Here is a 14,476-nt window from a genome sequence, read left to right on the forward strand (position 1 = left end):
TCCCAAATGGCTGTATGCACGATGGGATGCTTTTTGTCTATGTCCATTTCTGCTTCAATTTTATAGGGAGTGGGACTTTGGCTTCTGTAAACAAACAAAAGCTCTGGAAACCTGTGGCTGGTAAGGCTGGGAAGGGTCTGCAGCAGTGAGGAGTGTGCTAGTACGTTTTCCAGCGTTGCCTGGAGAGGAGAGAGAGGCTATAATTACCCTTATATCAGGAGGTGCTCCTTTCTGTATAAATATTTAAAATCGTCATCAGTCCTGCGCTATTTCCTTCACCACTGGCTGATACACTGTATCAACTCCTGCCTGCTTCCACCAATTATTAAAGTTGCTCCCTCTGGGGAAAAGCTGAAAAAGCTTGGGGGACACGGGCTGGGTTGTTAACAACTCGTCTCTGGTGGCTGGCCACGACCTCCTGCGGCTTGTGCTGCTGAAGCCTTCCAGGCCCTGCGAGGGCCCGGTGGCCCTCCAGGCACCAAGAGTCGGCGACGACGGGCCGGCGAGAGCCGGGGCCACCCGGGAGCCAGGCCGGGCTGCCCTCCTCCCCGGCGGGAGAGCGCCGAGGCCGGGCAGCGCCGGCGCTGAGGGGCGGGCGCGCGCCCCTCCCTCAGACCCAGCCGGGCCCCGGGAGAGGGGCTGGGGGGTGGGGGTGGGGGGTCATCGCCCGTTATCCCCGCCGCGGAGGGCAGGGCGTCCCGCTGCCTGCCTGCCGACCGACCCTCCCGGTCGCGACGCCTCAGCCCGGTGCCCTCCCCGCTCCTCACTGTCTCTGCGGGCCTCGGGCCGTCTCCCTCCCTCGGCGGGTGGCTGAGGAGACCGGCCAGAGACCGGCGGGCGGGAGCGGGTAACCGGAGCCCCGCCCCTTCGCGCTCCGCTAAGCCCCGCCCAGCGCCGCGCTGCACCTTTAAGAGCGCGGCGAGGGGCTGATTGGCAGCGTCACGTGCGGCGGCGGCAGCAGCAGCAGTAGCAACAGCGGGGCCGGAACCCGAGCCCGAGCTCGCGCCCGGCTGAGGAAGCGCTCTCCCGCCGGGATCCGCCGGGCTCCCTGCGGCAGCGGCGAGCACCCGCGTTCGCCTCACGGGAGCGCGCGCCCCGTTCCCCCCTTCCTTCCCCCTCCCCTTTCCGCCCGGGACCGGCGGGACCGCCCGCCCCTCCCTCCCGGCGGCGTCGGTCGGTCGGTCGTTCGGTCGTTCGGCGGCGGCGTGCGAGGATGGAGCTGTTCCAAGCCAAGGACCACTACATCCTGCAGAGCGGGGAGCGGGCGCTGTGGTGCAGCCGGAGGGACGGCAGCCTGCAGCTGAGAGCCGGTGAGCCCCGCCGCGGCGGGGCCGGGGCCGGGGCGCGCCTCCCTGCCCGCTTCCTGTGTGAGGAAGGGCGGGCCGGGACCCACCCGCCCGGGGTGCCCTGACCGGGAGTGGGGGGGCGGCTGACTGAGGGTCGCTGAGGGGAAGGGCGGTGGCGGGGACCACCCCGACGGCCGCCCAGAGCGCCCGGTGGCGGCGCCGAGCCCCCCGGGTGAGGGCCGGGGGCGGCAGGGCTCGTACGCCGAGGGTCTCCCTGGAGGTGCCGCGGGTCGGTCCTGTGGGGGCTGAGGCCTCCACGGGCGGGGGTGGTGGCGTGTGTGACCGCCGTCCCCGCCGCGGCGGTGCGGGAGGTCACGCGTGTCCCGGCGCTGGCGGCCCCCAGCGAGACGCGGACCGTCTGCGGACCGAGGGGCTGCGGTTCTGGCACCCTGTGTTTGTTTTCTCCGCGAAATAAGATGAGGGCTGCCCCTGGGAGCTCCCCGTGCCGAACCGGAATAGTTGGTGGTGTTGAAATGCACCCGGTCACTCTTACGGGAGCATCGCTAAATAAGAAAGGGCCATCTTGTGTTGGTGCCAGCCTTATATAAGTGATGCTCGCCCGCGTTTCTGATAAATGGTTGATTGCGTCTTCGAAAAAATGTATTCTCCTTTTTGAGGAGAAATTGAACAGGTGCCTACACTTGCGAGTTGCTCTCAGATTTTTTTTTTTTTTTTAGTAACTATAGGTAGTATAAGTGACAATTACAGCGGGGAGCTATGTGGTTTAATATCAGCTGTGGAGAAGGTAGTGGGAACAAAAATTGTAGGTGGAGTGAGTTGTGTTAACGGAAATTTTGAAACAATGGTAATTATAATATCCTATCTGGGAGGTTAGTCAGTAAAGGTGTCTATAAAATGAAATACCATCCTTAGGAATTAGATTGCTTTGAGTAATATACGTACCTTAGATGTAAAGGACCATAGTGTGCCGGCTTGTAAGTTAAAAACAAAGAGCAGGATGTTTCACCAAACATGTGGCCGGTTGCACAGATGTTACAGCTTTCTAAAATTGTGGTCCATTTTATACCAAAAAAGCCAGTTAAGCATGCATATGACTGGATTTGCTATCTGTGTATGGTACGTTTCATGAGCTTTTTCTAAAAGGCTGGAAAAACTATACGCAAACATAAAATACTATTGTTACCTGTGTTTGTCCAAAGAACTGTTTTTCATACTGGTCTTGTGTTGTTTTTATACTTGAGTCATGTCTTGTCAGTGCAATTTGTTTGTTTCTCTTAGATAAAATTACACTCTGCCTCAAATTAACATGAGTTATTCTTGTCTAGCAGCTTCACTTATCGTTGAAAGTCTAGTAATACTCTGATAATATAATTCATCTTACTAAATACTTGATGTCAAGCTAGCAAACAATACTGCTAGTCAATGAAATCCATGTTTTCATGGACCCCCCCCCCCGCCCCGTTTTAGATTTGCTATAGTTATAATCATCTGCATAGGCACAAAAGCTCTTACTTGACCCAGAGTAATAAAAGCTCAAACTAGTGAACAGTAGTTCTAGGAGATTGTTGTTTGAAAGCTTTAACTTTAACAGGGTTGATCACTTGTTTTCAGGCAGCCATTGCTGTGATTTTTTTTTTTTCTTGAAGTCCTTTAACTTCATGGAGGCTTTGCCAGCACCCAGCAGTCTGTCTGCATGGTGTTCAGCAGCATTTTGTCCTTAGCCTACCTTTAAATTTTCAGCCAGTATAAATGTGATCCCTGTTGTGTGTGACCTATAGATTAATGAAAGGTGATATGATATTGAAGTCTCTCAGTCTGCTTGAAACTCTGATTGTTAGTCACGCTTTCCCATTTCCATCTGTTGATAGTTTAGTTTTTCAAACCCTGTCTGTGGATCATCTTATTGAAAGTGGGCACTAGAGCTGTGAAATGAAATACCTTAGTATGTTGAAAGTAAACCCATGAAGGAAACAGTTCCCTCACAAGAAGTATTGCTTGGATCGATAGCTCTTGCTTGTATTAAGACAAAGCTGAATATCCTCAAGTTTGATTTTTATTACATTTGACCATTTATAATCAAGGCCACTGACCGGAAATGAGTAAATAGATTACTGTGTGATGAGTCACTCCCATATTAAAATAAACAAAGTCATAACTTGTGTTCATTGACATGTTTAATAGTCCGTCAAAAGGCTATAATCTAACTCTGTATCTTTACTTGGTTCTGGATGCCTTAGTTTTATTCTGTCCCACAGAGGCTGCTCTGAATTAATCTTTGTACATTCATGGATTGAAATACATAATACTGGCAAACCTTGCAAAGTATTGCTTTATATGATAGGTCTGAATCTAAATCTGATGCTAAGCTTTATAATGTTCTCCTCCCTCAACTATAAAGGCAAGTTCAGAAATTTGCTAATTTTGAAAGTTGTATTTCTGACCTCTTTGAATTGTGAACAGCTTTAATTAAAAAAAGGCAGAAAAACTTGGTAAATATTTGCTATAAGCAAAGCCTGAGGTTGGCCCTAGTCTGAAGGATGTCTATGTTTACAAGATATTTCTTGTGGTTTTTTCTCTGAAGTGAAAGCACTAATGAGTCACCTGCAGGAAATCCATGAATCACTTGGGCATCATAGATTTTGTTAGGAATTTAGCTGTCTACACTGTACTCTTTTTTTCAGTGCAGTGAAAAAATATGTAGTTCAACCATGCTTTAAATAACTTACATCAGGTCTTGGATTGGGATTTCACTCTTGGTTTACTCTGATTACGCTCTGCTTGGCTGCTCCTGACTGGTAGTTCTGCACAGATTACGAACATTGTTTTATTGATGTTGTTGATATAAATTATGTATTTATATATGCATGTATATACACATATAGAAAAGAGCAAAAGTATTGAAGGCATTGAATTCTTTTCACCATTTTCTTATCAGCAGAAAAAGGAATGAAGTATTTTATGGGGTGAAAAGTTCTATTATCACTGTGTTGGCCTTGATAATATTCTGGGCAGTAATGCCAGACTAAGATTGGGAATAGTTGCTACTAAAACTATTACTAGTCGTAGTGCTGGTTCCCACCACCCTGGAGAAAAAAACCCCAAACTATGAGATATTTTGAGTGATATAGATTGGAATTTTTCTAACACAATTTTTGGTGACTTAATTTTCAAAAGACTCTATTGCCTCTGCCTGTAAGAGAAAGGTGGTGTTAAGAGGTGTCTTACCTCTGGACCTATAACTGGAGGCAAATGAGCATTTGTTTGTTTTAAACACTTTAGGAAATAAGTGTTACAGTACTAATTTTCATCTGTTGTGAATCAGCAGCTGAAGCAATGCCTCTGAAATATTTTTCTTTTAATGAGACATGTTACCAAACAGTATTTTCAGAGTATCAGGGCACAGATTTCAGGTTAGATGTCTTAGTCTGATAGTGTGAAATCTTCTCTGAATCACAAATCATAAGGCCATTTAATACTCTAGTTATGTGTGCTTGCCTTACTCCTCAAAGACATTACAGGAGTCATGTAGAAATTTCTTGTTGGAATTCCTGAGCTGCTGTTCATGATTGTAGACTGGAGGAGAAGAGTAGTTCCTTTGTTTGAAGTCTAATGCCTGTAAATGCTCAAGTGAAGACCTTGAGCTAATGAATGGTATAAGGAGCAATGCCACTGATGCCAGATGTATCGGTAGGCTTAAGGCTATAGAACAGTCCTAAGCTTGGCTCTGAGGGATGATGGCCCGAGTGTTAAAGGTGCTATGGAATTAAGTATTTCAAACAAAACTGACTTCCTGAATTTCAGTAGTATGTCTTAGAAACTGCCTATCTATTCTGGAAAATGAATTCCAGAGGAGGTAGTTGTAGCTTTAGAAAAATTCTCTCCATGTTTCAAATTACTTCATAAGGAACCTCAAGCTGTTTTTTGACACTTTTTAGCTGCAATGGTTACTGAACTGTTTCTCACTCTTGCCTGCTCATTCTGTTCCCTCTTTTCCATACCCTTTCTTGGTTCTCGGCACAACATACTTGTGGTATATGTGACAAACCAGATGTCAGAACTGATCTGTATTAGCTGCAACCCAGTAAGGATGTATGCTTAAAAAATCTTGAGCAGTTAACTCCCTGTTGCTGCTTGCTCTTTCTTGCAAAAGAGAAGAGAGAAGACTAGGGGAGAGGGATAGGCTGCTGTATATCTTTCATCTGATTGAATATTACATACATTAGTCAATTTTGTAGCTTCCGACTGTGAGGCGAGATCTTAAAATGTATTTACCAGAGATAAATTTTCTACATTAATTAAATAAGTCTACTTTGTAATTCCATCCATGATTCTTTTTACAGAGCATAGCAAACCTAAACCTGAGACTGAAATGGGTTGATAGCATGCTACATTGTAACCTGGTGAGAATTAAATCTTGAGGTGAGATGTTTCTTGTTTAGTTTCCTTTTGAGTCTTAATAGCAGATGACGAGTTGGATATAACAAGAGTGTTCCTGTCTCTTTGTTTTTCCTTCCCCTTTTCCTTATATGAAGACGCCTGGAAATGCCACACTTGTCCCAACTCAGATGCATAGGTGTCTTAGAATTCCTGCCCACACTGAAATGACTTTAGTTTTTAAATAAATACATGAGAAACCTCTTAAGCTTGATATGCTGTTGCTTTTTTTTTGTGATCTGAAGGTTACTTGCTTTGTAAAGGGAAAAAAAGCTTCCCCTGCCCCCAAATTAAAATGAGTCTAATTCAGGTGGATTTTTGTGGCTTGTATTTTGCTAGCAGAGGTTAGACTCATCTTTTATCTGATGGGTTAGTATTAACTAAATAGTGAATAAGAAATTGTGGACTAACTGCAACTAAAATGTTTAGAACAGAAGGCACTGACAGGTAGAGGCCTTTCAATTAAGAAGGGTCTGCTTCTATATCAAAGGCTTGTGGGTTTTCGGTCTGTGAATACTGTTGTTTTTACTAGGTACTTTCACAGTTTAACAGTGTGGGTGATATTTCAGCTGTATGCGTAAGGAAACATTAAAACTCTAAGTGACTTCAGTTTTAAACTGTCTGAACTGCAGTAAAAGGCATTTATTTGATATGCCCCTTATGTTCTTTCAAAACAACTATTATAGATTGGAATGTGATTTTTTTTAATGGTCTTCAGTTGATACTATTAAGCATATGGGAGAGACCTTATGTTGCTGAAGTTATGCCCCAGAAAGAATTGTTTTAATGCTGTAGCTTCTTAATCTGAGGGTTTTTTAAGACACTTCCTGGAAGGTTTTGGATGACTTCAGGAAGTGATTTGGTGGGCAGTGGGGCATTTGCTGGTAATGAAAGAGTGAGACAGTCAACAAGAAAACACTTTCTCTTGCTTCTCTTCCAAACTGCTATGCGGCATGGCAGCTGCAACAGGAGCCTTGAGATGTCAAGGGACTCTGCAATAACTTCCACTAAATGCTTCCCTTGAACTGTGACACTTCTCAGGTGGTCGTTTAAAATTTTCTTTTAGAAGCAAATTCTTCAGTGCAATATCAAACAGGCCTCAAATACAGCTTAATTAAATATCAAATGTGTGTTTTAAACTCACTCTGTTAGGGTTGTGTATTGAGACTCAGGGCCCAGAGTTTGGCAGACTGTGCTTTTTTTCCCCTCAAATGTCTCAAAGGTTTGAGGCTACTGACAAAAGCTTTTTTGTCAGTGTTTAGAGGTTTCATGATTCATGTTTAATGTTATGAAGAGCATGGATTTTTTAATACACATAGAGGTTTTTAGAGAATAAGATACAAATTTGGGAACGCAAAATTTACTTCTCATTAAGTGTTAAACTTGCTATAAACATGATTTAAAAAAAGTAGTTCTGCTCATTGAATGTTCTGGATTTGTTACAAAACTACATATAGTTATACTAATGGAGAAATTTGCATGCAAACTATATCTGTATTTCTTGAAAACCCACTATCCTTGTATGGTAATCTACCTTGATCTAGGATGATTTAACTCTTTATTTAAACAAACACCAACAAACTTTCCCCAGTTTATCTTCAGTCATGATTTAGCCATATCACTTGCTCTTGCAAGAATCATTTGCAAAAATCTTAACCCGGAAGTAACACTTGTTGTAAGATAGAATATGAAAACAGAGCCCACTGAGGAGGGGTGTGCCTATGGGTATGTGTGGGTTTTTCTTCCTCCATCTGTTTAAACTTTTTGTGAAGTGCTCTAATTCCTGTCTGTGGTGGTAACACTTCCAGCTGATGGTCATCAGTTCTATCAGCTGATCATGTTCTTATTATATCCTTATTTGTTAAAATAATTGCATTGCATGTGTCATCATAGGAAACAAAGTAATAGGATCAGAGTATCAAGAAGAGAAGAAATTGTTGGACAGATTTCTAGAGGAGGAAATTAGAGACAGTGTAAAAACGTTTTTTATGAAAGCTCTGCTTTAGTAAATGGGAATATTAATACTCAGTGATCAGTTGTGTATTCTTGTTCCAAACATCTTTAACTGCTCCCGCAATGAAAACTGGGAGAGGATTTTTTTTTCCTGAAAAGCTGAACCAAAATGAATGGAAGTCCACTTGAACACTTAGGTTTTCCTTTTAAGGAATAAGTCTTACTTGAATAGAAGCCCTGAAACAGTGTACACTGTGTCTTTGAAAAACTGAAACCAAGGCACTTGAACATACTTTGAGCTTGAAAACTTATGCTCTATTTTGAGTAATGTACTAAGTCTTTATCTCTGATAAAATGTTAGGGATAGTAGACAAGATCGTACTGAGATGCTGAAGTAGATGGCATAAAAGATGCCAGTGTTGTGTGAAACGGGATTCTGAGCCAAATTTAAGAGTATATGACCTTGCCCAAGAGGTAGTTGCAAAATGTAAATGGCAAATGCGCTGGTCTGTCATTAATTGTTAACTTCTGGTTTGTTTTCTCCTTGTCTGTTTCTCAGTTTAGAAAAAACCAGCAACTTTCCCACATATAGCTGATGCTTAATTTTTTCCTTATACTGACACATCTTCCAGTAATGTTTAAATGATATATTGCTTGTTGACATTTGATTAAATAGTCAATTTGTCCCCAGAGGTTAAAAAAAAGGGGGTGGGGGAATATGTGATGTATGTGGCATGAGATCCTTTACTTTCTGTTCCTGAAACACATGTGCCAAATTTTTGAGTACAAGTCCCTTACTTAGTGTTTGAAATGGTTGTTCCCAATTGTCCTGGCTTCAACTGGGATAGAGTTAATTGTCTTCCTAGTAGCTGGTATAGTGCTATGTTTTTGAGTTAGGTATGAGAAGAATGTTGATAACACCCTGATGTTTTCAGTTGTTGCTAAGTAGTATTTAGACCAAGGCAAGGATTTTTTCAGCTTCTTGTGCCCAGCCAGCAAGAAGGCTGGAGGGGACACAGCCAGGACAGCTGACCCAAACTGGCCAAAGGGCTGTTCCATTCCATGTGACGTCATGCCCAGTATATAAACTGGGTGGAGTTGGCCTGGGGAGGATTGCTGCTTGGGAACTGGCTGGGCATTGGTCTGTGAGTGGTGAATAATTGCATTGTGCATCACTTGTTCTGTATATTCCAATCCTTTTATTATTACTATTGTCATTAGTGTTAGCATTATTAGTTTCTTCCTTTCTGTTCTGTTAAATCATTCTTATCTCAACCCATGAGTTTTACTTTTTTTTTTCCTGATTCTCTCCCCCATCCCACCGGGTGTGGGGGAAGTGAGTGAGCAGCTGTGTGGTGCTTAGTTGCTGGCTGGGGTTAAACCATGACACCAATCCATAATTTGTTTTCTGCTTTGAGTTTGATTAGTTGAGCAGTCAGAGAAGAAAGTTAATTATGGAGTAAGAAGAAAAGGTGACAGTGAGGGAAAACTTTACCTTGGTTAGACTTGGCTCACCATGGCTATACCAGTATTTTTCTCATGGCTCTTAAGAAGCATTAACATAAATCAGTTCAGTGATAAATAAAACTATGTTTCATAATTGTGAAATCCTTCTGCTCAATGTTTGTATTTAAATCTTTTGAGGATGGGATAGCTTTCTTGCATTCTTTTTTGAGTATAGCTGTAGAACAAACTTTTTAAAAGAGCTTATCTTCAGAATGCATGAACACAGTGTTTAAACTGTCAGTTTTGTAAGTAGGTATGAGTAAAATCTTTCTCCTGCCTTTCTGATAATTTCCCTCTTACAAAGTAAATAGGCTTAAAAAAAATAAATGCAGACAACCTACTGCTTTCCTAGCTTTAAGGATATACCCACAAACAACTTGAGCTTTGTTAAAATATCAGCTGAAAATGGGAATGTGTCTTAGTCTGTAATAATATTAACTAATCCAGTGTTGTTAGTTTTGGAAGGATAAAAGATATTTCCTTACCGGTATGACTTCTGAGAAAGTATGTGTTTACAAGCAGAGTTCAGCAGTGTAGAAGAAGAATAAAGGGAAATTCTAAAGTAAAAAAAACCAACGAAACAAAAAAAACAAACACTGAGCTTCAGTGGTGTAGTGCCTATTTGCATTTTAAAAGTCTCTGCTGGTCACTTACCTGAATGGTATTTACAGGTTTGTGGAATGGGTGAGGAGGTGATTCTAATTTTAAGAGGTTGAAATGCATCTAACATGCCACACATTTAGCCAGCTACAGCAGTGGTCTCTAAAGTGTGGTGTAAACACCTTGGGGTGCACAAGACAATCCATTGGGGTGTGGGAAGAAAATATTTTGTACCATCAATGAAGATAAAATAAACAATATTTTAAAATTATTTCATACATTTAAAATTTCTATTTTTGTGTATGTTTTGTAATGTATGTGATATTAGTACAGTAGAACATGTGTATAACTTCGTAAATGTACATATATTTGGGGTGTATGCTAAAATTTTTTTACTGGTGTGGTATGTGATAAAGTTTGGAGACCACTTATCTACATGGTCAAATTCTGTCTACAGGGAAGATGTTTCACCTGGTAAAAAAACCTGGTAACCGCAGTTTGTTACCACTTCTAGTACAGGAGTTCCTTGTGCAGTTACTTGTAATACTGGATACTCTCCAGACAACTGACATTTTCCGTATGTTTTTAAGCTTCCTGAGCAATGCCTGGTGTCTCAGGGGATTTTGACTGCAAGAGAATACAAAGAAGTGTTCTTTATCAAAATGAGTATTAATGATTCATTTTTGTTAGGTACTTTCTCTGGGACTTGAATCCTGCTTTTGCAGCAATAGTACAAACTTGTATACTCTCATCCCCATTGCTTTAAATCTGTTACTATACAACCTGAATTGTACTTGAACTGTTCCTGTTCATCTAGTCTAACTTTGAAATACCGAAGGAAAGCATCCAAAGAAACTAAATCACTGTTTCATTTTCCTAGACACAAGTGGGTAGATGCATACATTGTAGTGTGCTGTGCTTCTACAGTTGAGGCAGGCACTCTAAGAAACTTGCACTGAATTACTGTTTGGAAAACATACTTCTCATTATCGGAGAGTGGAGGATAAGCAGGCCTTATAGCAAGGCTGTAAGGTGTAGTAGCAGTGAGAAGACTAACTGGGATTTTTTTGAAATCCTCCTAGTGTAGCCTAGCTGTAGGATTCTTAAGGGGGGTGTGTGTGGGGGGAGGCATATTGGGGAGTAGTGGTGATTTCACTTCTCTCTTAGAATTGAAATGCTTTGCTTTATAAGGGATTGAGGGCTCAAGACTAACACAGACAGTGCAAGCTGCATAAATGACAAATTAAAGATAATTAAAAAAGGTGATTAGCTGAAGGGATAACTTGTTTAAAGTTTGGGGGAGACTATGCAAGTAAATGAAGTTAACACTTCATGACAATAAAGAGCTTGTACTTGTAATACTAAAAGTCTTAATACTCCTCCATCTTTCTGTAATTATAGTAGTTTATATTTAAACTTAGAAATCTGTGCTGAAAGGAAAACTTAATTAGCCTAAGTTTTGTTTGCATAAGTAGTACTTCATTTCCTACAAGAGAAGGAAGTTCAAGTTTATACTCTTAAGTCTTCCCAGTTAATTTGTAATCTCTTAATCCTGGCTAATATTTCAGAACACTATTCAAAGATGAACTGGAACTTGGAAGCAGACTTTCTTTTCAAAAGCCACAAGAGGTCATGAGGGTCCAATAGTGCTAATAATAGTCTTGTGGTTGTCCTTGATCTAAAGCAGATGCAATTTAAAGAAAAAAAAAATTCTCAAATCTATTTAAAAATAGCGTGGAAGTTTTTTCTTGAAAGTTAACACTTAGTATCAGAAGTTACATTAGCGGAGCTGAAAGTTTTACTTTGGCTATTTACAGTGAGTTACTTGGCTTTTACTTTATATATATAAATGTGTATTGCTTGTGTTGAATGGTGAGAATGATTGTGAGAATTACTACTCTGTCAGGCTATGGAAAGAATTTTTTGAGAAGTAGCATGCACTCAATGTCTGTTTGTACACTTGCATATAAACTGAGCTTTTGAAGTTCAGTGATGTTTTGTGTGTTTCTGTACTGAGCACACTGACAGGAAACACTTTCTAGCCAAAGTCCATTCCTGAAAGCCAGTGAAGTTTGAGGAAGATAAGAGGAGTATACTCCCTGAACTGCAGCAAGACTGGAAGATAAATAGTTATAGCGATTTGATGGATTGAATCAGGTAGTGGCTCAGTAGTAAGGGCTCAAGTGATTACAAATGAAATTTTTTTCTTCCTGTCTTCTCCCCAAAGGAAGCTGTGACAGCCTGCCTCCTTAAACTCTTCAGACTTGCCTAGAGTCATTGTAGTTGAGCAAGTGGCTTATCTGAAAGCAGTGGTTTGTTTTCTTATCAGAATTTGTGCCTGACCTAGGATCAACTCTGCTGGTGGTAGACTGGAGAAAGAGCTAGAAAGCAGTTTTGGCTTTTGATGCTCTTCCAAGTTGCTTTTGTATCAACTTTTTCAGGGTTATGTTTGTGTAAGCATGAAGAATTAAAGAAACTTTATCTGGTATTGCATAGCCCCGTATCACTGCTGGTAAGCTCTGAGGGGTGGTGGTGGAAGTAATCACATCAAAGCTGGTTTTGTTCTGAATTTGTGACGGAAGTTCTATTGTGCTGCAACTACAATGCTGATACAATTGCTGTGAATAATAAATGTATCATCAGTGATCGTTAATCTCTGACAGGAATCAGCAAAAAGTGGCAATGCTTATTTTAATAGCTTGAATTTAGTTGGTGGGATAAGGGAAAGAATGAGCAATTTTGTACTTTGGGATGGAAACTTGGTAAGCAAGGACATACCTCAGAGTATTAAGGGCATGTGTTAAGGCCTATCAAATCCTAGCAATTGTCTCAAATTAAAACATACTGAGGACACCAGAGAACTCCCCAAGTTGAAGATCTTCCATAGGGCTCAGCTTGCTGCTTGTAGTGACTTTTTCTGCACAGAGCTTCCTACTTTCTGCTTTGAAGGACAATGACTGTCTTGGCAGTGCTCATTATAACCAACACAATACTGTAAGAAGTCTGTTTCAACAATAATGTGTTGCAGTTTCAGATTAAGTCTTTATTCCTGGCTGTTTGAGTTTCAAGAGATCACTAGATGATGAGCATGACATCTATAGGAATATAAGTTTGTGTGGGGAAGCAAGAGTAACTGTATTGATAAATTGTATTTCACATTATATCTCAAAGCATTTGGTCTGTTTTGGGTGTAGAGAGAAGTCCAGTGATAGAGCCTTGTGGTAGTTAATTCTTATTGATAAGGCATTTCTTAAAAAAATAAAATAAAATTCAAACTTGCCATGTGTTGTTTCAGCATTCAGCAGTCAGAAATGTGGCCACATGTCTCATACGAATGCTGTCTGAAAACTTTTAACTGAGAATTTTCTTGAAACAGTCAGCCTTTACTGTTAGTAGCTTGATAATCACGCTTATCTCAAGAGCCAGTGCTGTCCAGCTGGTGGCTCCACATACTGTGTCTTTAAACTCTTAAACCGTAATGTTCATTTAACTCCAAATGCATTCTCTTTTTTTTTTTTTTCCAAGCTCGTCTATACTTTAAGTGAACATAGGAGTCAGAGTTTAGGGCCAGTTCTCATTGTGCCTCTGCACTACGAGGGAGAAGTATTCCTGTAGAAGTCTTGGACACATTTTGTATGATTATGCCTAGGGCTACATATGTCCACAAAACTAATAGAACAGCTACATAAGACCCACTTGTCCTACAGTTAGTGATTCCAGTTTCCTTATGTCCTCTTGCAGGCAAGTCTAAACTATTGTCTCTTTATATCTAATTAAAACAAAGCCTTGTTTTCTCATTTTTTTAATCTATTGTAAGCTACTAGAAGAAAATATCACTTACTATCCAGAGCTTTCTTAGTAATATCTCTTGTCATAGCAGGAAATCAGTAGTTTAAAAAGACTTAGATGGTATTCTAGATGACTAGGTTTGTAGTGGCTATGGTAAGCCTTCAGTGGTTTGGTTCTTTAAATTCTTCCTGTGCCTAGCTTTTTTTGGCTGCTTGATGTATCTAGCTGGTTTCTAGCTCTCGCAGTGGAATATGAATGCAGAAGTCAGCTGCAAAGAAGCAAAAAGTAGATGAGGTCTGAGACAATACAGCTCTGGAAAATTCAGAGGTGAAGACAAGACTCTGGGGATTGTGTGGGTGAACTGGGAAAGAAGGTGGAAGACTTGGGAGTGAGGAAACCTGCCTGTGTTCCTCTTTCCTATAAGTTTGATAGTGCAGATTTTCCACTTGCACTCAGCATACAGATGCTTTTGCATGTTGTTTGGACTGAAACTCTGAGCTCAAGACTGTCCTAGAGCTTATTTTGTATGAGCACAAGTCTTTGGCATACAGATACAAGATGAGTTTAGATACTTCAGCAAGTTTTGAGGGTAAATCAAACTGTTCACACTCATAGCCACTGTTGCTTATTTCCTGATGCTTGTCTATCTGTATTAGTCTCCTTAACTTCATTTAATTATTGCATGATTCATACTAGGTTCTGTACAGACCAAGTAACTTTCTGTAGCACTCTTACAGTGAAACATGAAGAACCAGGAGTTTCTCTGCAGATATAGCCCATTAAATGGTACAGCCTGGTTGCACACATTAATTGTAGCCCTGTACTGCCTCCTGCAAACATAGCTTTAAGTTCTGCTGCCACGTGCTCTTAGTTCTTGCTTGTCTGCA

The 14,476-nt window shown here is 41.3% G+C and overlaps 1 protein-coding gene across 2 annotated transcripts in view; it reads left to right on the forward strand.

Moving 5' to 3' along the window:
• Positions 1 to 974: 974 nt before the first annotated feature.
• Positions 975 to 14,476, forward strand: part of INPP5F (inositol polyphosphate-5-phosphatase F) — a 46,612-nt gene continuing 33,110 nt past the window's right edge. The window contains exon 1 of one of the 2 annotated variants that reach the window (XR_011326933.1): positions 975 to 1,310. Coding sequence is in view for 1 of the 2 variants with exons in the window: in XM_069797105.1 (XP_069653206.1) it covers positions 1,214 to 1,310 (97 nt within the window). In the remaining variant the exon portion in view is untranslated. The remainder of the gene's footprint in view (positions 1,311 to 14,476) is intronic. The other variant, XM_069797105.1, reaches the window with a different exon arrangement.

This window comes from Haliaeetus albicilla, chromosome 11 (assembly GCF_947461875.1).
Source record: "Haliaeetus albicilla chromosome 11, bHalAlb1.1, whole genome shotgun sequence".
NCBI lineage: Eukaryota > Metazoa > Chordata > Aves > Accipitriformes > Accipitridae > Haliaeetus > Haliaeetus albicilla.